The sequence below is a fragment of the Scyliorhinus canicula genome, chromosome 12 (assembly GCF_902713615.1).
Source record: "Scyliorhinus canicula chromosome 12, sScyCan1.1, whole genome shotgun sequence".
NCBI classification, from domain to species: domain Eukaryota; kingdom Metazoa; phylum Chordata; class Chondrichthyes; order Carcharhiniformes; family Scyliorhinidae; genus Scyliorhinus; species Scyliorhinus canicula.
The window spans coordinates 98401238-98424624 of NC_052157.1; the positions used below are offsets into that span (position 1 = coordinate 98401238).

The 23387-nt window shown below is 48.4% G+C and overlaps 1 protein-coding gene across 2 annotated transcripts in view; it reads right to left on the reverse strand.

Moving 5' to 3' along the window:
* The window catches only part of rcc1l (RCC1 like), a 242932-nt gene that overhangs the window by 170013 nt on the left and 49532 nt on the right, over positions 1–23387 (reverse strand). For both annotated transcript variants that reach the window (XM_038813553.1, XM_038813551.1), the window contains exons 2-3: positions 19997–20126; positions 17218–17346 (exon numbers count right to left, since the gene is read on the reverse strand). In XM_038813553.1, the coding sequence (XP_038669481.1) occupies positions 17218–17346; positions 19997–20126 (259 nt within the window). The remainder of the gene's footprint in view (positions 1–17217; positions 17347–19996; positions 20127–23387) is intronic.

The window sequence follows — 23387 nt, forward strand, 5'->3', positions numbered from 1 at the left end:
TTTAACCGGGCGAAGGCGGTGCTCCACAGACGGAGCGTGAAGTTTGGCGTGTTGCAGCCGGCGCGTCTGTGGGCACCACGATTTTGAGTCCCCGGAGGAGGCGTGGACCTTTGTGCAGGCCGAGAAACTGGACTCAAACTGAGGGTCTAAGATGGGGGATGTTGTATGATAATGTACTTGTGTTTGCTCTGTTTAATGTAAGATGTGGGTTGGCTTTAGGGTGGGTGGGGTGATGTCGTTATGTCTTTTTTGTATGGGTCTGGTGGACGGGTTCGGGCAGGGGGGTAAACGGGGAGTGCGGGGAGCTGGTGGGGGGGACTGGCAATGGGAGTTGCCCTAGAGGAGGCGGGGCTGGGCAGGGCAAAAGCGCGGGCTTTTCTCTGGTTTCCCACGCTGTGAGATGGTGGGGGCGGAGTCGGGGCTGAGAAGCGCGGGCCGTTGCTGGCTGTTTTTTTTTCCCCGCGCAAGAGCGAGTGGGGAGGAGGGCCTGCTGATGGGCACGAAGGAGATGAGGTAGCCCCACGTGGGGAAGTCGGAGGTAGGGCGGGAGTTGCCGGGGTCAGCAGAAGTTAGCTGGCTCACGGGAGTGCTATGAAGGGAGGGGCGCGGCTAGGAGGGGTCCTAGCCCGGGGGGGGGGGGGGGGGGGCACGGACAAACGGGCCGGTCAAACGGGCCCGGGTGTTTGCGCACTTGAAGGGGCTGAAGACGGATGTAGCCATGGTCCAAGAGACACACCTGAAAGTGGCTGACCAGGTTCGGCTGAGGAAGGGACGGGTGGGCCAAGTATTTCACTCAGGGCTGGATGAGAAGAGTCGGGGGGTGGCGATCCTGGTGGACGTTTGAGGCGTTAAATGTGGTGGCTGACAGTGGCGGGAGGTATGTGATGGTGAGTGGCAAGCTGCAGGGGGGGCGGGTGGTGTTGGTGTATGTTTACGCCCCAAATTGGGACGATGCGGGGTTTATGCGGCGTATGTTGGGCCGCATTCCGGACCTGGAGGTGGGGGGCTTGATCATGGGGGGGGGGGGGGGGGGGGGGGGGGTTCAACACGGTGCTGGATCCCCCATTAGATCGATCCAAGTCCCGGACGGGTAGGAGGCCGGCGGCGGCTAAGGTGTTGAGGGGATTTATGGACCAGATGGTGGGGGTGGATCCCTGGAGGTTTGCGAGGCCAAGGGCCAGGGAGTACTCGTTTTTCTCCCACGTGCATAAGGCCTATTCGAGGATTGATTTTTTTGTCCTGAGCAGGGGGCTGGTTTCGAGGGTGGAGGATGTTGAATACTCTGCCATTGCCATTTCAGATCATGCCCCGCACTGGGTGGACCTCGGGCTGGGGGAGGAGAGGGACCAACGTCCGCTCTGGCGCTTGGAGGTGGGGCTGCTGACAGATGAGGAGGTGGCGAGAGGGTTCGGGGGTGTATTGAGTGGGGTGGCCTTGAGGCCAACGACAACGGGGAGGTCAGAGTGGGGACGGTCTGGGAGGCATTGACTAGAGGGGAGTTGATTTCCATCCGAACCCTGATAGGGGAGATGGTGAGGGTGGATAGGAGATATGCGGAGGCTCCGGAGGAGGGATTGCTGGGGGAGAGGCGTAGCCTTCAGGTCATGTTCGACCTATTGACTACCAGAAAGACGGAAGCTCAGTGGAGGAAAGCACAGGGGGCGGTGTATGAATATGGGGAGAAGGCGAGCAGGATGCTGGCACACCGGCTCCGAAAGCGGGACGCGGCCAGGGAGATTGGGGGAGTGACAGATAGAGCTGGGAAGGTGGTGCGGAGGGGGGGGTAGATGTTAATGGGGTCTTCAGGGACTTCTATGTACCGGTGTGAACCCCCGGTGGAGGGGGGTGGAATGGGGCGCTTCTTGGACAAGCTGCGATTTCCGAGGGTGGAGGAGGGACTGGGGGCGCCGATCGAGCTGGAGGAGTTGGCTAAAGGGATAGGGAGCATGCAGTCGGGGAAGGCGCCGGGGCCGGATGGGTTTCCGGCGGAATTTTATAAAAGGTATGCGGACCTGTTGGGCCCCCTGTTGGTCCGGACCTTTAACGAGGCAAGGGAGGGGGGGGCTTTGCCCCCAACTATGTCACGGGCGCTGATTTCCTTGATCCTGAAGCGGGACAAGGACCCTCGGCAGTGTGGGTCATATAGGCCAATCTCGCTGCTAAATGTAGACGCCAAGCTGCTGGCAAAGATCCTAGCCACAAGAATAGAGCATTGTGTGCCGGGGGTCATTCATGAGGACCAGACGGGACTTGTGAAGGGAAGGCAGTTGAATACAAACGTACGAAGGCTCCTCAACGTTATTATGATGCCGGCTGTGGAAGGGGAGGTGGAGATAGTGGTGGCATTAGATGCGGAGAAGGCCTTTGATAGGGTTGAGTGGGGGTATCTGTGGGAGGTGTTGGAGAGGTTTGGGTTTGGGGAAGGGTTTGTCCGTTGGGTTAGGTTGCTCTATGAGGCCCCGATGGCGAGTGTAGCCACGAATAAGAGGAGGTCGGAGTACTTTCGGCTGTACCGGGGGAGGAGACAGGGGTGTTCCCTGTCCCCCTTGCTCTTTGCGTTGGCAACTGAGCCCCTGGCCATGGCGTTGAGGGAGTCAGGGAACTGGAGGTGCGGGGTGGGGAGGAGCATCGAGTGTCGCTTTATGCGGACGACCTGTTGTTGTATGTGGTGGACCCGGTGCGGGGGATGCTGGAGGTGATGAGGATTCTTAGTGAATTCGGGGGCTTCTCTGGTTATAAGCTGAACCTGGGCAAGAGTGAGTTGTTCGTGGTGCACCCGGGGGATCAGGTGGAGGGGATTGGTAGGCTCCCACTGAAGCACAGTAAGAAGTCTTACAACACCAGGTTAAAGTCCAACAGGTTTGTTTCAAACACGAGCTTTCGGAGCACGGCTCCTTCTTCAGGTGAATGGAAAGGCTTGTTCCAGAAATGTTTATATAGACACAGTCAGAGATGCCCCGGAATGCGAGCACCTGCAGGCAATCAAATCATCAAAGATGCAGAGAGAGAGGTAACTCCAGGTTAAAGAGGTGTGAATTGTCCCAAGCCAGTTCAGTCGGTAGGCCTCTGCAAGTCCAGGCTTGTTGGTGGGGGCCGAATGTAATGCGACATGAATCCCAGATCCCGGTTGAGTCCGCATTCATGCGTGCGGAACTTAGCTATAAGTTTTTGCTCAGCAATTTTGCGTTGTCGCGTCTCCTGAAGGCTTCCTTGTAGAATGCTGACCCGGAGATCAGAGGCTGAATGTCCTTGACTGCTGAAGTGTTCCCCAACTGGAAGGGAACAGTCCTGCCTGTTGATAGTCGCACGATGCCCGTTTATTCGTTGTCGTAGTGTCTGCATGGTCTCGCCAATGTACCACGCTTCGGGACATCCTTTCCTGCAGGGTATGAGGTAGACTACATTGGTCGAGTCGCACGAGTATGCGCCGCGTACCTGGTGGGTGGTGTTTCCACGTGTAATGGTGGTGTCCATGTCGATGATCTGGCATGTCTTGCAGAGATTACCCTGGCAGGGTTTTGTGGTGTTGTGGTTGCTGTTCTGAAGGCTGGGTAATTTGCTGCAAACAATGGTTTGTTTGAGGTTGCGCGGTTGTTTGAAGGCCAGTAGTGGGGGTGTGGGGCGGAGAAACTACGACATCTTCTTCGCAGCCTCCAACACATCATCAGCGAGGATGGACATCTTGCCAAGGTCATCCCCACACCCCCACTACTGGCCTTCAAACAACCGCGCAACCTCAAACAAACCATTGTTTGCAGCAAATTACCCAGCCTTCAGAACAGCAACCACAACACCACAAAACCCTGCCAGGGTAATCTCTGCAAGACATGCCAGATCATCGACATGGACACCACCATTACACGTGGAAACACCACCCACCAGGTACGCGGCGCATACTCGTGCGACTCGACCAATGTAGTCTACCTCATACGCTGCAGGAAAGGATGTCCCGAAGCGTGGTACATTGGCGAGACCATGCAGACACTACGACAACGAATAAACGGGCATCGTGCGACTATCAACAGGCAGGACTGTTCCCTTCCAGTTGGGGAACACTTCAGCAGTCAAGGACATTCAGCCTCTGATCTCCGGGTCAGCATTCTACAAGGAAGCCTTCAGGAGACGCGACAACGCAAAATTGCTGAGCAAAAACTTATAGCTAAGTTCCGCACGCATGAATGCGGACTCAACCGGGATCTGGGATTCATGTCGCATTACATTCGGCCCCCACCAACAAGCCTGGACTTGCAGAGGCCTACCGACTGAACTGGCTTGGGACAATTCACACCTCTTTAACCTGGAGTTACCTCTCTCTCTGCATCTTTGATGATTTGATTGCCTGCAGGTGCTCGCATTCCGGGGCATCTCTGACTGTGTCTATATAAACATTTCTGGAACAAGCCTTTCCATTCACCTGAAGAAGGAGCCGTGCTCCGAAAGCTCGTGTTTGAAACAAACCTGTTGGACTTTAACCTGGTGTTGTAAGACTTCTTACTGTGCTCACCCCAGTCCAACGCCGGCATCACCACATCATGGCGCCCACTGAAGCAGGCAGGGAAGAGTTTCAGGTACCTAGGAGTCCAGGTGGCTGGAAGCTGGGGGCCCTGCACAAGCTCAACCTCACAAGGTTGGTGGAGTAGATGGAGGAGGAGTTCAAAAGGTGGGATATGTTACCGCTGTCACTGGCAGGGAGGGTGCAGTCCGTTAAGATGACAGTGCTCCCGAGGTTTTTGTTCCTGTTCCAGTGCCTCCACATCCTTATCCCGAAGGCCTTTTTTATGAGGGTCAACAGGAGTATTACGGGATTTGTGTGGGCGCATGGGACTCCGAGGGTGAGAAGAGTGTTCCTGGAATGGGGCAGGGATAGGGGGGGGCTGGCGTTGCCCAACCTCTGTGGGTACTATTGGGCTGCCAATGCAGCGATGGTGCGTAAGTGGGTAATGGACGGGGAAGGGGCAGCATGGAAGAGGATGGAGGTGGTGTCCTGTGTGGGCACGAGCCTGGAGGCACTGGTAACGGCGCCGTTGCCACTCCCTCCAATGAGGTATACCCGAGCCCGGGGGCGGCGGCTACCCACAAAATTTGGGGGCAATGGAGACGGCATACGGGAGAAGTGGGGGGCTCGATGGAGGCCCCGATACGGCGGAACCATTGGCTTGTCCCAGGGAGCATTGATGGCGGATTTCTGGGCTGGCACAGGGTAGGGGTTAGGAGGTTGAGGGACCTGATTGTGGAGGGGAGGTTCGCGAGCTTGGGGGAGTTAGAGGGGAAGTTTGGTCTCCCCCCGGGGAACATGTTTAGGTACATGCAGGTTAGGGCGTTTGCCAGGCGGCAGGTGGAGCGGTTCCCCTTGCTGCCCCCACGTGGGGTACGGGACAGGGTGCTTTCGGGGGTGTGGGTTGGAGGAGGGAGGATTTCGGACATATACCGGGTAATGCAGGAGGTAGACAAGGCCTCGGTGGAGGAACTGAAGGGGAAATGGGAAGATGAGCTGGGTGAGGAGATTGAGGAGGGGACGTGGGCGGATGCCCTGGAGAGAGTGAATTCCTCCTCTTCCTGTGCGAGGCTTAGCCTTATACAGTTCAAGGTGCTGCATAGGGCCCACATGACTGGGACGAAGATGAGTAGGTTTTTCGGGGGCGAAGACAGATGTGCTAGGTGCCTGGGGAGCCCAGCGAATCACGCCCATATGTTTTGGGCGTGCCCAGCGCTGGGGGAGTTTTGGACGGGGGTAGCAAGGACGGTGTTGAGGTGGTGGGATCCAGGGTCAAGCCAGGCTGGGGTTGCAGTGGAGCCGGGAGTGCAGGAGGCGAAAGAGGCCGGTGTTCTGGCCTTTGCGTCCCTAGTAGCCCGGCGGAGGATCTTGCTTCAATGGAAGGATGCGAGGCCCCGCGTGGAGGCCTGGATCAATCATATGGCGGGGTTCATTAAATTGGAGAAGGTGAAATTTGCCCTGAGGGGATCAGTACAAGGGTTCTTTAGGCGTGGCAGCCTTTCCTGGACATCCTGGCGGAACGGTAGGGAAATAGGCTGGCAGCAGCAGCAACCCGGGGGGGGGGGGGGGGGGGGGGGGGGGGGGGGGGGAGGGAGGGGGTTTGGTTCGGTGGGAGGGAGAACTGTGTACATGGGTTTGTGGGATGTGGCGGGTGTTATCTCGTTCCCTTTTGTTGTTTGGGTGTTTTTTTTTGTTTGCAGTTGCTTTTGTGGTTGGGTGGGTGTTGTTCTTGGGTTTTTACCACGGTTGTTTTGTTAATATTGTTTTGTTGTTTATATTGTGTGAAAATCTTAATAAAATGTTTTTTTTTAAACTGCCGCTATCGTAACCCTCCCCATGCAGCGCGTTCCATACATTTACCACCCTCTGGGTAAAAAGACTTGCCTCGCACATCTATTCTAAGCTTTTTCCCATGTACTTTAAACCCATGTTCCCTAGTACGCGTCTCTCCTCCCCTAGGAAAGAGCATCTGATTATCCACTCTGTCCAAGCCACTCAATCTTGTAGACCTCTATCAGGTCGCCTCTCAACCTCCGTCATTCCAGTGAGAGCAGACCGAGTTTATTTCATAGAATTTACAGTACACGAGACCATTCGGCCCATCGAGTCTGCGCCAGTCCTTGGAACGAGCACCCCACTTAAGCTTAAGCCCATGCCTCCACCCGCAACCCAACCTCTTTGGACACTAAGGGCAATGTATCATGGCCAATCTACCTAACCTGCACATCTTTGGACTGTGGGAGGAAACCGGAGCACCCGGAGGAAACCCACGCAGACACGGGGAGAACGTGCAGACTCCGCACAGAAGCCGGGAATCGAACCTGGGACCCTGGAGCTGTGAAGCAACAGTACTACCACTGTGCTACCGTGCCGCCCATGATCCTGTTAGAATTTTAGAGGTTTCTATTACATGTTGCTTCAAGAAACCCTCCTCGATGCTCCTTACAAATTCTGCTCCATCCATGCCTAGTAAGTGTGTCCAGTCAATAAAGGGAAAGTTAAAATCACCCACCAAACAACCCTATTTTTTATGCAGCTTTCCAAGGTCTGTCTGCATAGCTGCTCCTCTATCTCCTACAGGCTGTTAGGTCTGTAGTAAAACCCCAACATTGTGACAACATACTTCTTATTCCTGAGCTCTACCCATATTGCCTCACTGCCTGAACCCTCCAAGGTGTCCTTCCTCAGCACAGCTGTGATATTCTCCTTAACCAATAATGCAACTCCACCACCCCTTTTGCACCCCCCTCTATCCTGCCTGAAGCATCTGAATCCTGGTGTTTAGCTGCCAGTCATGTCCCTCTTTCAACCAAGTTTCTGTAATAGCAACATCATAATTCCATGTACTAATCCAAGCTCTTAAGTTCATCTGTCTTACCTGAAATACTCGCACTGAAACTAATGCACTTCAGCCCACCAGGCTCGCTGCATTGGCCAGCCACTCCCTGCCTGCTCTTCCTCTTAATCTTACTGGCCTTAGTCTGTAGCTCTCCCTCAGTTATTTCTCCCGCTGACCTACTGCTCTGGTTCCCACCCCCCTGCCAAACTAGGCAGTTCAATCTGTTTCTCTGCCTTCCACTTTTCTGCTGACTAGCTTTTGTTTATGCCCCCTCTTTACTACCCTCTTCTCGTGACTAGCTTTTGTTTATGTCCCCTCTTTACTATCCTCTGACGTCACTGGTTCCTATCCCCCTGCCACATTAGTTTAAACCCTCCCCAACAGCACTAGCAAACACCCCTGGGACATTGGTTCCAGTCCTGCACAAGTGTAGACCGTCCGATTTGTAATAGGCCCACCTCTCCCAGAACCAGTTCCAATGTCCCAAAAATCTGAATCCCTCCCTCCTGCACCATCTTTCAAGCCACACATTCATCCTGTCTATCTTGTCATTCCTACTCTGACTAGCACGTGGCACTGGTCGCAATCCCAAGATTACTACCTGTGAGATCCTACTTTTAGTTTTTCTCCTAACTCCCTAAATTCAGCATGTAGGACCTCATTCCATTATTTACCTATATCGCTGGTGCCTATATGCACCACAACAGCTGGCTGTTCACGCTGCAACCACTCAGACATCCAGGACCCTTGCACCCAGGAGTCTTGTTTGCATCCACAGAAACGCCTGTCTACTGCCCTTACAATCAAATCCCCTATCACGAGAGCTCTGCCTGAATATGGAACAGGTTGCCAAATTGATGAAATAGATAATGGTGTCATGGAAATTCCTAACTTTGACCCTTCTGTCTTACAGTAATTTGATTGGATTTTGTACCTAGCATTGATTCCCCTCCTTGTTGGACTTTGATGTGGCCTAACTTGTGCCCAAAGTCATCATAATATAAGAATGATCTCCTGGAAATCCCCATTGTGGATGAGGCTGGATCAAGCAGCGGCCGTGGGGCAATCACGACCCATGGACTGAACTAGAGACTGTATTGGTAGCCCGACTGTTATTAATTTTGCTTCGATGATCTTGCTACTTTTCTGTTTTATTGTGCTTTGGTAAGCACAAAGAGGGAAATGTGGGAGCATATTGGTTCACTAAGAGCTAATAGGTTGAAATTGTAATCACATTCGGCCAAGCAGCTGTGACCATTGTTCTAGTTTACCTGAATACTTAATGAGTTGCAATTGTAATCTCATTGGGTCAAGCTTTGTTCCTTTTATCCATGTGGTATTACATTTTGTAAATTTGCAATCACATCTATTTTCATCAATTGTCTGTAAATCTTGTTACTATCTTGTGACTTTGTCACATGCCATCACCGGATCCAACTGCCAAACAGAACAACTTGCATTTATCCAGATTTGTATAAATACTGCACGTGTACTATTTGCTCTTCTCAGGCTGGCACTTAGGGTTTCAATACCTTGCTGTCAGTAGGAAAACCAGCCCTTGTACAAGTAAAAAGTTGCTGCTTAAATTTACAGGAGTTTATGGGAAGCACAGTGGTTAGCACAGTTGCTTCACAGCTCCAGGTTCAATTCCCGTCTTGGGGCACTGTCTGTGCAGAGTCTGCACGTTCTCTCAGTGTCTGCGTGGGTTTCCTCTAGGTGCTCAGATTTCCTCCCGGAATCCAAAGATGAGCAGGTTAGGTGGATTGGCCATGCTAAAATTGCCCTTCGTGTCCAAAAAGGTTGGGTGGGGTTACTGGGTTACAGATGGAGGTGCGAGTTTAGGTAGTGTTCTTTCCAGGACCGGCGCAGACTCGATGGGCCAAATGGCCTCCTGCTGCACTGTAAATTCAATGATTCTATGAATGTGTCGATGTGGTCCTTCAAGAATCCAGTCTTATAATCTTTGACAAGGGGCCGGCCGAGAATCCCACATATACCAATTTGCTGCTTGCCAAGTCTATCAAACAACATCACAGAACCTAAAGGGGACCTATTGGCCTGGTCCAACAGCACAGGGATGTTCCAGTGTCTAAAGACCGTAATTTAAACATAAATCCCAAAGGGTGCAGTAATGTAACAACTAACCAGAAGATCAAAGCAGGCAGCAGGAAAGGGACAAATAGGGGACAGAGGGTAGAAAAAAGGTTTTACAACAATATCCTAACAGTTTATCCTAATGTGCAAACAAACACAAACAGCCTCTAGAAATATCAAGGGAAGTAGAGGTCATGTCCGATTCTGTTTACAACGCTTACAAACGCATGTGAGGACAGCTCAGAAAAAGACGACAGTCCAATGGGCTAGTCCCAGTTTGACCCCCTCAATTTCTCACTACATCAGATTATTGTCTGCTCCAATTCATTTTTCCACACTGCCCCTAGTGATTCTGCTGCCACATCCATCCACAACCCATTCCCCACTGTCAGGTGCTGTCCATCCCCCACTTGTCCTTGTCCTCTTAAGGTCATTTCTATCAAATATCTTATTTTCATCTATATACTGTTAGGATAATTTCTCACTGTCCGTCGTTGCCTTTTAATGCCTGTCCTCCTGCCTGTTCTGATCTACATTCCTCAGGTTAGCTGCTGCAAAGTTATTGCACCCTTAGAGATTGAAATTGTAGTCTTTGGACACTGAACAAACATCCCCTGTTCTGATGGGCTGGTCCAAAAACATGCCCTTTAGGTTCTGTGGCAGAATCCGTGATGTTGTTTGATCGATTTGGCAAACAACCAACCAGTGTATATAGGATTTTCAGCCAGCTCCCATTGTTGCCTGTGGTTGGTGAAGTCAGACAGAAACTTTCAGGAAAGAAGACAGGTCTTCTGGGGTTCCATTTTGTGTTCAGTTGTGTGTGGAAAGCCAGCGAGCAAGGACCCTGAAGTCTCTCTCTCCTTTGGACAGTTTTAATAGGCATTCTAGCCACACCTGTGAAGACTTTCTTGTCTGAAGGGGCAAAGCCAGCCATCAGAACTGGGAAAGAAATCTTGAATACATTTTTTTTAATCGTGTGATTGGTAACAATTTTTCGTTTTTTTTCCCTTTTTCATTTATCTATTATTTGATATTATTGTTGGACTAAGTTAAGTTTAAGATAAAAAATGGCAGGAGATCTCAGGCCCATGTTATGCTCCTCTTGCTCAGGGACGTGGCTGATGTCCCTGGCTCCTTCACGTGCGGGAAGTGTGTCCAGCTGCAGCTCCTGTTAGACCGCATGACGGCTCTGGAGCTGCGGATGGATTCACTTTGGAGCATCCGCGATGCTGAGGAGGTCGTGGATAGCAAGTTTAGCGAATTGGTCACACCACAGATCAGGATTGCTGAGGGAGAAAGGGAATGGGTGACCAAAAGGCAGAGAAAAAGCAGGAAGGCAGTGCAGGTGTCCCCTGCTGTCATCTCCCTCCAAATCAGGTATACCGTTTTGGATACTGTTGGGGGGGATGGCTCACCAGGTGAAGGCAGCAGTAGCCACCATGGCTGGCTCTGCTGAGAAGGGCAGGAAAAAGAGTGGAAGGGCTATAGTCATAGTGGACTCAATTGTAAGGGGAGTAGATAGGCGGTTGTGGTCGAAAACGAGACTCCCGAATGGTATGTTGCCTCCCAGGTGCACGGGTCAGGGATGTCTCAGATCGGCTGCAGAACATTCTGAAGGGGGAGGGTCAACAGCCAGTTGTCGTAGTGCATATAGGCACCAATGATATAGGTAAAAAAATAGGATGAGGTCCTACAAGCAGAATTTAGGGAGTTAGGAGCCAAGTTAAAAAGTCGGACCTCAGAGGTAGTAATCCCAGGATTGCTACCAGTGCCACGTGGTAGTCAGAGTAGAAATGAAAGAATAGACAGGGTGAATGCGTGGCTTGAGAGATGGTGCAGGAGGGAGGGGTTCAGATTTTTGGGACATTGGGACCAGTTCTGGGGGAGGTGGGACTACTTCAAATTGGACGGTCTACACCTGGGCCGGACTGGAACCAATGTCCTTGGGGGTGCTTTTGCTAACGCTGTTGGAGGGGATTTAAACTAATGTGGCAGGGGGATGGGAACGAAATGAGGTGGTTGGCGGACAGTAAGGAGGTAGTAACTAAAGCCTGGAAGGAACTAGATCATGAAGTCAGTGTGACTAAGGGGAAGAGTAGGCAGGGAGCAGTTGATGGGAGCAAAGGGACTGGTGGTCTGAGGTGCATTTGTTTTAATGGAAGAAGTGTAGTAGGTAAGGCAGATCAACTTAGGGCTTGGTTTAGTACCTGGGAGTATGATCTTATTGCTATAACTGAGATTTGGTTGAGGGAAGGGCATGATTGGCAACTAAATATTCCAGGATATCGATGCTTCAGGCAGGATAGAGAGGGAGGTAAAAGGGGTGGAGGAGTTGCATTACTGGTCAGAGAGGATACACAGTTGTGCTGAAAGAGAGCACTATGGAGGACTCGAGCAGTGAGGCGATATGGGCAGAGCTCAGAAATAGGAAAGCTGCGGTAACAATGTTCGGGCTGTACTACAGACCTCCCAACAGCGAGCGTGAGATAGAGGTACAAATATGTAAACAGATTATGGAAAGATGTAGGAGCAACAGGGTAGTAGTGATAGGAGATTTTAATTTTCCCAACATTGATTGAGGTACACTTGGTGTCAGAGGTCTAGATGGAGCAGAATTTGTAAGGAGCATCCAGCAGGGTTTTCTAGAGCAGTATGTAAATAGTCCAACTCGGGAAGGGGCCATACTGGACCTGGTGTTGGGGAATGAGGCCGGCCAGGTGGTTGAAGTTTCAGTCGGCGATTACCTTTGGAATAGTGATGACAATTCCGTAAGTTTTAGAATACTCATGGACAAAGACGAGAGTGGTCCTAAAGGAAGAGTGCTAAATTGGGGGAAGGCCAACTATACCAAGATTTGGCAGGAGCTGGGGAATGGGATTGGGAGCAGCTGTTTGAAGGTAAACCCACATTTGATATGTGGCAGGCTTTTAAAGAGAGGTTGATTAGAGTGCAGGACTGACATGTCCCTGTGAAAATGAGGGATAGCACAGTAAGAAATCTTACAACACCAGGTTAAAGTCCAACAGATTTGTTTCAAACACTAGCTTTCAGAGCACTACTCCTTCCTCACTTGAGAAAGCTAGTGTGTGTTCCATTTTTATAAATGATCTGGAGGAAGGTATAGGTGGTCTGATGAGCAGGTTTGCAGACGACACTAAGATTGGTGGAGTAGCAGATAGTGAAGGGGACTGTTAGAGAATGCAGCAGAATATAGATAGATTGGAGAGTTGGGCGGAGAAATGGCAGATGGAGTTCAATCCGGGCAAATGCGACATGATGCATTTTGGAAGATCCAATTCAAGAGCGAACTATACGGTAAATGAAAAAGCCCTGAGGAAAATTGATGTACAGAGAGATCTGGGTGTTCAGGTCAATAGAGTGGTCAAGAAGACATACGGCATGCTTTCCTTCATCGGAAGGGGTATTGAGTACAAGAGTTGGCAGGTCATTTTACAGTTGTATGAGACTTTGGTTCAGCCACATTTGGAATACTGCATACAGTTCTGGTCGCCACATTACCAAAAGGATGTGGATGCTTTGGAGAATGTGCAGAGTAGATTCACCAGGTTGTTGCCTGGTATGGAGGGTGATAGCAATGAAGAGAGGTTGAATAGATTAGGGTTATTTTCATTCGAAAGATGGAGGTTGAGGGGGGACCTCATTGAGGTCTACAAAATCATGAGAGGTATAGACAGAGTGTGGATAGCAAAAAGCTTTTTCCCCCCAGAGTGGGGGACTCAATTACTAGGGGTCACGGGTTCAAGGTGAGAGGGGAACAGTTTCAGGGAGATATCCGTGGAAAGTTCTTTACGCAGAGGGTGGTGGGCGTCTGTAACGCATTGCCGGCGAAAGTGGTAGAGGCGGGCACGATTATCATAGATTATCATAGAATTTACAGTGCAGGAGGCCGTTCGGCCCATCGAGTCTGCACCGGCTCTTAGGAAAGAGCACCCTACCCAAGGTCAACACCTCCACCCTATCCCCATAACCCAGTAACCCCACTCAACACTACGGGCAATTTTGGACACCAAGGGCAATTTATCATGGCCAATCCACCTACCTGCACATCTTTGGACTGTGGGAGGAAACCGGAGCACCCGGAGGAAACCCACGCACACACGGGGAGGATGTGCAGACTCCGCACAGACAGTGACCCAAGCCAGAATCGAACCTGGGACCCTGGAACTGTGAAGCAATTGTGCTATCCACAATGCTACCGTGCTTAAATGACGTCTTAAATGACGATAGCGTCATTTAAGATGTATCTGGACAGATACATGAATGGGCAGGGAGCAGAGGGTAACAGATCCTTATAAAATAGACAACAGTTTTAGATAGAGGATCTGGATCGGCGCAGGCTTGGGGGGCCGAAGGGCCTGTTCCTGTGTTGTAATTTTTCTTTGTTCTTTGAATAGTTGCAAGTTGTTTCCCCAAAGGTCAGGAACCTTCGAACGGTGTGTCCGGGGCTGGGAACAGCTGAAGAATTGAAGCTTAAGGTGGGAGCATTTGTGATGTTTTCGAGTTTTGGACACGAATAGGGCAAGTAAAAATTGCTAAGTTCCAGGATCAGAGCTGTATTGTTCTCACAGGGAGGTGGAAGCTCCATCTGGTGGGAGAAAGGCAGAAATGCACTGACCTGAGCACCCTATGTACACCAACATCTGGTGACTGGTGAGGAGAACTGCACTGATCCAAACATCCCGGACCTAGCACTATCTGGTGGCTTAAGAGCGGAATCAGCCTGACCTGGAATTCTTCAGTGGAACACCATCGGTGGTCGAAGGACAGAATTGCGCCAACCTGAACCTCTCAAGTAAATCCATTTCCCAAAGGCTGCAACCACAGTAGTGCAGACTCATCTCAGACTGATCTTTGATCCCCATTTTCTTTCTCCCCACCCGCCCTTACCTTTGCGCAGCACGGTAGCATAGTGGTTAGAACAGTTGCTTCACAGCTCCAGGGTCCCAGGTTCAATTTCTGGCTTGGGTCACTGTCTGTGTGGGGTCTGTACGTTCTCCCCGTGTGTGCGTGGGTTTCCTCTGGGTGCTCCGGTTTCCTCCCACAGTACAAAGATGTGCAGGTTAGGTGGATTGGCCATGAAAAATTGCCCTTAGTGTCCAAAAAGGTTAATTGAGGTTACTGGGTTAAGGGGATGGTGTGGAAGAGGTGCGCGCTTTAGTGGGGTGCTCTTTCCAAGGGCCGGTGCATACTCAATGGGCCTAATGGCCTCCTTCTACACTGTAAATTCTATGATGTGTCAGTCTTGTGTCTGTCTGGGTAGAGTGTGGGATGGGTTTTGGGGATTAGGTAGTCTGGTAGGCCTTTATCCTGTAATTTCCTCACATGTTCATCATTTTTTTGTTTTATTAATAAACAGTTTGTTAACGTTATACACATAAATCTTGTGTCTGTAACTCATTGGAGCAGTAAAGGGTTAAAGATCTTCGGAAAACATGAATTATTGGTTAATTCACTGGTGTTGGGACTCCGGGTCTGTGGGGCTGGAATTGACCACGCACTCGCCCAGCGTGTTGCAACAATACATCACACCCTGGCGCTGCCAAACTTCAGTAACTATTATTGGACGGCGAATATAGCCATGATCAGGAAGTGGGTGTTTGGGGGGGGGGGGGGGGGGGGGGGGGGTCAGCATGGGAGCGTATGGAGGCGGCTTCATGCAAGGGCACCAGTTTGGGGGCACTGATAACGGCGCCTCTGCCGTTCCTGCCGGCACGGTACTCCACCAGCCTCGTGGTGGTGGCAGCCCCGAGAGTCTGGGGGCAATGGAGGAAGCATGTGGGAGTGGTGCGAGCATCGGTCTGGTCCCCAATCTGTAATAACCACCCTTTTTCACCGGAAAGACGGACGGGGGATTTCAGAAATGGCAGAGGGCAGGAATTTAGAGGATGGGGGATATGTTTATAGAAGAGAGCTTTCCTAGCTTGAGGGAGCTGGAGGAGAAATTCGGATTGGCAAGGGGAAACTAATTTAGGTACCTGCAGGTGCGGGACTTTCTCCGTAGACTGGTCTCAACCTTCCCACTCCTACCACCAAAGGGGATTCAGGATAGGGTAGTTTCCAGAGTGAGGGTGGGAGAAGGGAAGGTCTCCGACATCTAGAAGGAGCTCATGGGGTCAGAGGACACACAGACCGAGGAGCTGAAGCGCAAATGGGAGGAGGAGTTAGGAGGAGAGATAGAGGATGGTCTCTGGGCGGATGCGTTGAGTAGAGTCAACACGTCCACAACATGTGCCAGGCTCAGCCTGATACAGTTCAGGGTCGTTCACTCGGCTCACGTGACAGTGGCATGGATGAGCAGGTTCTTTGGTGTAGAAGGCAGGTGTGCAAGGGAGGCAGCAAACCATGTCCATATGTTCAGGTCATGCCAAAAGCTCAGAGGATCCTGGCAGGGGTTTGCAGACGTCATGTCCACGGTGTTAAAAACAAGGGTGGCACCAATTCCGGAGGTGATGATTTTTGGGGTGTCGGAAGATCCGGGAATCCAGGAGGAGAAAGAGGCAGACGTTCTTGCCTTTGTTTCCCTGGTAGCCTGGAGACGGATACTATTAGCTTGGAGGGACTCAAAGCCCCCGAAGTCGGAGACCTGGCTATCGGACATGGCTAGCTTTCTGGCTGGAGAAAATCAAGTTCGCCTTGAGAGGGTCACTGTTCGGGTTCGCCCGGAGGTAGCAACCGTTAGTCGACCAATTTGCCCAAAATTAATCGTCAGGAGAAACTAGTTTAGTTTAGAGTAGGGATAAAGGCGAGACCTGCAAGGGAGGTAGCAGGCTTTTTATTTTTGCACTGTGTTTATAGACTTATGTATATTGTTTATTTTGTTGTTGTCTTAAAACCAAAAAAAACCTCAATAAAATGTTTATTAAAAACAATACATCACACCACAGATTATCTATCATCAACACTGCAGAAAATGTAGATTTCTCAAACTAATGGCAGCAACATATGATGTTTAACTGTCCCTCTCCAGATGCTTGGAGCACTTGACCCACAATAGACCATAGAACTACAAAGCACCATTCAGCCCATTTTGTCTGTACTGGCTCTTTTGAAAGTGTTAACCAATTATTCCCTTGCTTTCTTTCCCTACAGCCTTGTAAATCCTTCCTGTCCACATGTTTATCCAATTCTTATTTGGAAGTTACTGTTCAATCTGCTTCCATCGCCCTTTCAGACAGTGCGTTAGTGCGTTCAGACAGTTCAGACAGTTCTGCATTAAAAAATCATCACACTTATGGTTTTTTTGCCAATTCTAAATCTGCATATTCTGGTTACGGACCCTTCTGCTAGGGGAAACAGTTTCTCCTTACTTACTCTTACAAATCCTTCATGGATGTCAAAACCTCTCTTAAATACCCTTTAACCACCTCTGCTCTAAGGTTAGCAGGTGCTCTGCTCTCAGCAAATAACTGAAGTTCTTTATCACTGGTACTATTTTAGGAATTTTATGCTGCACCATGTCCAATGCATTGATATCCTTCTTAAAATGTGGTGCCCTGAACTGGCCACGATACTCTTGGCCCAGCTGCGAGTTTGAATGTATGAGTAAACAATACTTCTGATTTAACCCTAAAGAAAATTTGCTGTGAGACATTTGAAAATTGATTTCCATAATGTGTTTGGAAAAACACAACAATCTACTTCAAAATTAAAACACTTCTGTTTGCAGGCAGGCAGTGATAAAATAAAGCACTTCAGTTTGACTCTCTCTCCTTTCCATAACACAGAGAATAAAGGCTGAAATAGTTATGTTGAAAAAGCAGATACAGACCTCCCTCATTATCAGTCAGCAGCAGTGAGTGTGCTCTCCCACAGGACACCTGGACCACACGGGTCTCCTGAGGCTTCTCCAGAGGTAATGGGACTGGTGACGGTTCCAGGACAAATTCATAACCCTTGGCTGAAACAGAATTCAAAACAGTACCATAACAACATGTTCACTGGAGCAGAAGCCGAGTTTTAATAACGGAAGATGAGGAAATGGCTGAGGAACTGCACAGGTTTTTTGGGTCGGTGTCCACAGTGGAAGACACAAATAACATGCCAGCGACTGATAGAAATGAGGCTATGACAGGTGAGGACCTTGAAAGGATTGTTATCACTAAGGAGATAGTGATGGGCAAGCTAATGGGGCTAAAGGTAGACAAGTCTCCTGGCCCTGATGGAATGCTTCCCAGAGTGCTGAAAGAGATGGCTAGGGAAATTGCAAATGCACTAGTGATAATTTACGAAAATTCACTAGACTCTGGGGTGGTCCCGGTGGATTGGAAATTAGCAAACATGACACCACTGTTTAAAAAAGGAGGTAGGCAGAAAGCGGGTAATTATAGGCCAGTGAGCTTAACTTTGGTAGTAGGGAAGATGCTGGAATCTATCATCAAGGAAGAAATAGCGAGGCATCTGGATGGAAATTGTCCCATTGGGCAGATGCAGCATGGGTTCATAAAGGGCAGGTCATGCCTAACTAATTTAGTGGAATTTTTTGAGGACATTACCAGTGCAGTAGATAACGGGGAGCCAATGGATGTGGTTTATCTGGATTTCCAGAAAGCCTGTGACAAGGTACCACACAAAAGGTTGCTGCATAAGATAAAGATGCATGGCATTAAGGGTAAAGTAGTAGCATGGATAGAGGATTGGTTAATTAATAGAAAGCAAAGAGTGGGGATTAATGGGTGTTTCTCTGGTTGGCAATCAGTAGCTAGTGGTGTCCCTCAGGGATCCGTGTTGGGCCCACAATTGTTCACAATTTACATAGATGATTTGGAGTTGGGGACCAAGGGCAATGTGTCCAAGTTTGCAGATGAGTGGTAAAGCAAAAAGTGCAGAGGATACTGGAAGTCTGCAGAGGGATTTGGATAGGTTAAGTGAATGGGCTAGGGTCTGGCAGATGGAATACAATGTCGACAAATGTGAGGTTATCCATTTTGGTAGGAATAACAGCAAACGGGATTATTATTTAAATGATAAAATCTTAAAGCATTCTGCTGTGCAGAGAGACCTGGGTGTGCTAGTGCATGAGTCACAGAAAGTTGGTTTACAGGTCCAACAGGTGATTAAGAAGGCAAATGGAATTTTGTCCTTCATTGCTAGAGGGATGGGGTTTAAGACTAGGGAGGTTATGCTGCAATTGTATAAGGTGTTAGTGAGGCCACACCTGGAGTATTGTACTCAGTTTTGGTCTCCTTACTTGAGAAAGGACGTACTGGCGCTGGAGGGTGTGCAGAGATGATTCACTAGGTTAATCCCAGAGCTGAAGGGGTTGGATTACGAGGAGAGGTTGAGTAGACTGGGACTGTACTCGTTGGAATTTAGAAGGATGAGGGGGGATCTTATAGAAACATATAAAATTATGAAGGGAATAGATAGGATAGATGCGGGCAGGTTGTTTCCACTGGCGGGTGAAAGCAGTACTAGGGGGCATAGCCTCAAAATAAGGGGAAGTAGATTTAGGACTGAGTTTAGGAGGAACTTCTTCACCCAAAGGGTTGTGAAGCTATGGAATTCCTTGCCCAGTGAAACAGTTGAGTCTCCTTCATTAAATGTTTTTACGGTAAAGATAGACAGTTTTTTGAAGAATAAAAGGATTAAGGGTTATGGTGTTCGGGCCAGAAAGTGGAGCTGAGTCCAAAAAAGATCAGCCATGATCTCATTGAATGGTGGAGCAGGCTCGAGGGGCCAGATGGCCTACTCCTGCTCCTAGTTCTTATGTTCTTATCCTTTCATATTTAGCCACTTGAAGATCTTAGTTCTGTTTCACATCAAACAATACTATCCCATAGCACGGCTTCTCGCCTCAAGACATTCACACAGATAACGAGCCACACCACCTAGGTGGTTATAAAACACAGCATCATACAAATAAAAAAAAATTAGGTTCTAGAATCAAAGGATCAATTTCCTCATCAGTTACTTTTTACAGAGGGAAATGTTGGAGGTTTCCAACAGGGATTGGTAATTAAGATCATCCATAATGACCTGGAACAATTGAAACAAACATTACCTGTTTCGCTATGCCCACTGTATGCTGATTTTAACATGACTTTGATAAACAGCAATGTGTAGTGCCAAGGAGGGCCGGGGGCGCAAGGGCCTTGCAGGGGGCACCCACAAGTCTGATTAACTCCCAGGCTCAGGATTCTCATCACCCACACACACTCTGATCCACTCTCACAATGGGCGAGGGTGAGGATCCTGAAATTGGGAGTGATCTGGACACACAGAAACAACCCATTAAACTCTAATATTCATCTTTATTTATTATTCATTGGGGTTTTTTTGCTCAGCAAGTCGTTTATTTTTATACCCAAGTATTTTTAAAAATTCATGTTTAATGTTGTACCAAACTATCTTTTAGAGACTTGCTCATCAGCCCCTCGATTAAGAAAAATTTTGAAATAGCCCCCACCCCCAACATAAAATGGTTGGACGAGCTTGTTCTAGATAATCCCACGAGTGTCGCAACACCACACACCCAACTCAAATCTCCAATTGAATAAAAGCAAACACTAAACATCAGACATTTTCCATCCCTGGATACAGCAACTCACTCCTGTCTCTCCGACTCCGATGAAATCCAATCTGGGAATCTTTGTTCAGACCCATTCCCCAGACTTTAGTGATGTCGCAGGTTTGTGAAGCCAGTAAAGTGAATCCATAGCCACAGGCAGCAGATGAGATCTATTAAAAAGATACACAAAGATGGGAGTGTACACATTTCTACGGTGGATTAATTTCTCACAAATTTCACAAAACAATTAATGACGTAAAACCTTCAAAATCTTAAAACACAATCCCAAGGCCCATAAGCTGGGCCCTGTGTAAGTCTTAGGTCTGTTCTGACCTGCTGGGCAGGTAATCAGAACACTCGCCCCATCCTGGTCACTGGGTCACCTAACCTCCCCCACCCCTCACAACTGCTCATTGTCATTCCAGTAAGAGGACCACAATCTCCTCCAAACGTGCACTGCACTTCCATTTCACTATCTCCAATACCATCCCCTTCAACTCTCTCTCTCCTTCCTTTGCAACTCCTCTCTTCTCCCTCCGCTTTCCCCTAACCAACATGAAATTGTACCATTTTGTGACCATTCATGTACATAAGAAATAAAGAGTAAACAGATTGCTTATACTATTACTGAAAAGAGACATTTTGCCAAAGTTTTCTGTCTTGGGCCAATGAAAACAATATGTTTGTACTGTATAAACAGAGTGCTGATAGATTGGCAAGTAGATTCTCATTAATGAATGAACCAGCAAAAGCTGTCACTTATTCTGTTCATTCCTCAATCATGACCACAATCAAGATGCCTGGTTTAAATTTCAAACAATAATTAATAGTCAGTCACCGTCAACTGGTACATTCTCCATGGCAACACCTTCGCCAGTATTATGGGCCAGGGCTCAGAAACTTCAAAGTGCATTATGAAGTTCACCTGGCCTATAACCTTTATGTTGAATTTGGCTAGGCTAAGCACAAAACCTTCAGGTATGCTCATCAGATCCCCTTGGCGCGTTAATCAAAACATAATTCATTCCAAGAATGTAGATAACACGTATACATCTTAATAAATATATATATATATATATATATATATAATTTTTTAAATCAATTACAAACATAAAGACAACCCAACAGCTACAGTAATCTATGAATATAACAATTAATGAATTCCCCTTTTAGCTGTTCTAATTCAAGAACAAAATCTAATAAGCCAAAACCCCTTTCAAGGGCGATGCTCAGCACACTTGACTGGAACCTGTCTTTTCCTCGAGATTCTGATCCAGTTTCGACCAGCAGTTTCAAACTCCTTCTGGAAAGCAACTCTATCTTTAAAATTACCAAGGGAGTTTGCCATACCCAATCTGCTTTTCACTGGAACAGCTTTTAAATGAAAACAGAGAAAAACAGGGAAAACACTTTTTTCCTTCTGCAGTCCAAAGCAACAAAACGAAAACTGATACCCAAACACTAAACTCCCTCTCACCTGACAGCCACAGTCCAGCTCTACCCACAAAATGACATAACTGAAGCCGTGCTACAAGTCACATGATAAGAGACCAAACCTTTCTTAAAGGGACACTCACAGAACAACTCCGCCAAGAAACTTCAAAGATGGTTTCATTTTTAAACTTTTCACTTGCCCATTCCTCACACTTGACAATAAACATACATACATTTTAAAACATCAAAACAGGCAAACATTTATAATAATAGTCCATTTTAGTTCTTTGTCTTCCATCATCGAACCTGCTTCTCTTCATCACATTTGTGACAAAGCATCGGCTATCACGTTTTCATGTCCTGCCACATCATTGTAGAATCATAGAATTTACAGTGGAGGCCAGTGGGCCCATCGAGTCTGTACCGGCCCTTGGAAAGGGCACCCTACCTCAGCCCTACTCCCCCCTATCCCCGTAACCCCAACTAAGCTTTCCGGACACTAAGGGCAATTTAGCATGGCCAATCCACCTAACCTGCACATCTTTGGACTGTCAGAGGAAACCGGAACATCCGGAGGAAACGCAAGCAGACACGGGGAGAACGTGCAGACTCCGCACAGACAGTGACCCAAGCCGGGTATCGAACCTGGGACCCTGGAGCTTGTTAGATGTATTAGATGCTGTGGTATGAAGAGACAAAAGGTCTGTTCCTTTTTCACCAACACACTTTTATTTCTTCCAACAGGCCACCTGAATCTCCTTTACATCTCAGTGTCAATCACTGAACACTTAACATAAATGAGACAATCATTGAACACTTAACATAAATGAGACAACTAATTGCAATGTCTCTTAACCCATTACTTAACAGTCTCCCCTACCTTGGAGAAAAAAACCAATTAGGTGAAGACAAAATTTCAAGAAACTTAAACACACACGCGATTTCCCCCCCTTTTGTTTTCCAGTCTTTTTTGGAAGAGAAAAAAAGTCACAGAAACAAGCGCCCTTCATTAACAATATCCAAACTTTTGTGAACTAGCCCCTCCTTTCGTAAAACAGTCTGACAGTTGATAGCCACTGTCGACCCATTTAATTTTTGTTATTTCCCATCTGTCCAATGTCTGCTTCAAACTTGTGATGTCTATCCGTAACCTCTTTTCACTGACACTTTTTGTAGAGTGCACATTTTCCCACAGGGATTTATTGTCAATGTGACAGTCAATAGGTATATTACCCAAATCCCCTAATCCCAAAATTTCTGTCAATATCTGACTTATATAAAAGGCCATATCCACTGCTTCCACAAGGCTTAACATCTCAGCAGCCAAAGTACTTTTGACCACTATTAGAACATAGAACATAGAACAGTACAGCACAGAACAGGCCCTTCGGCCCTCAATGTTGTGCCGAGCCATGATCACCCTACTCAAACCCACGTATCCACCCTATACCCGTAACCCAACAACCCCCCCCTTAACCTTACTTTTATTAGGACACTACGGGCAATTTAGCATGGCCAATCCACCTAACCCGCACATCTTTGGACTGTGGGAGGAAACCGGAGCACCCGGAGGAAACCCACGCACACAGGGGGAGGACGTGCAGACTCCACACAGACAGTGACCCAGCCTGGATTCGAACCTGGGACCCTGGAGCTGTGAAGCATTTAAGCTACCCGGCTGCACTCTCCTAATTTTCTTTGTTTCCCACACAAGAGGGCAACATTTACCATTGTTCCCCAAAAGGAAAATTATAAAACATCCTGCGCTTGAAACCCCATCACATAAATTTGCATAGGACGCATCACTATAAACTATGAGTTTCAAGTGCCTCAGGTCACCTAAAACCGGGAACTTCAAAACACACTCCTGCATTTTTAGTTTGTTCAATGCTTTATTTGCTCTTATTATGTCTTCCACTTTGGGATCATTCATTTTTGTACACTACTCCAAGACATCAAAACTCACGTCCGGTCTAGTCTGTCTACCTAGCCAGTTC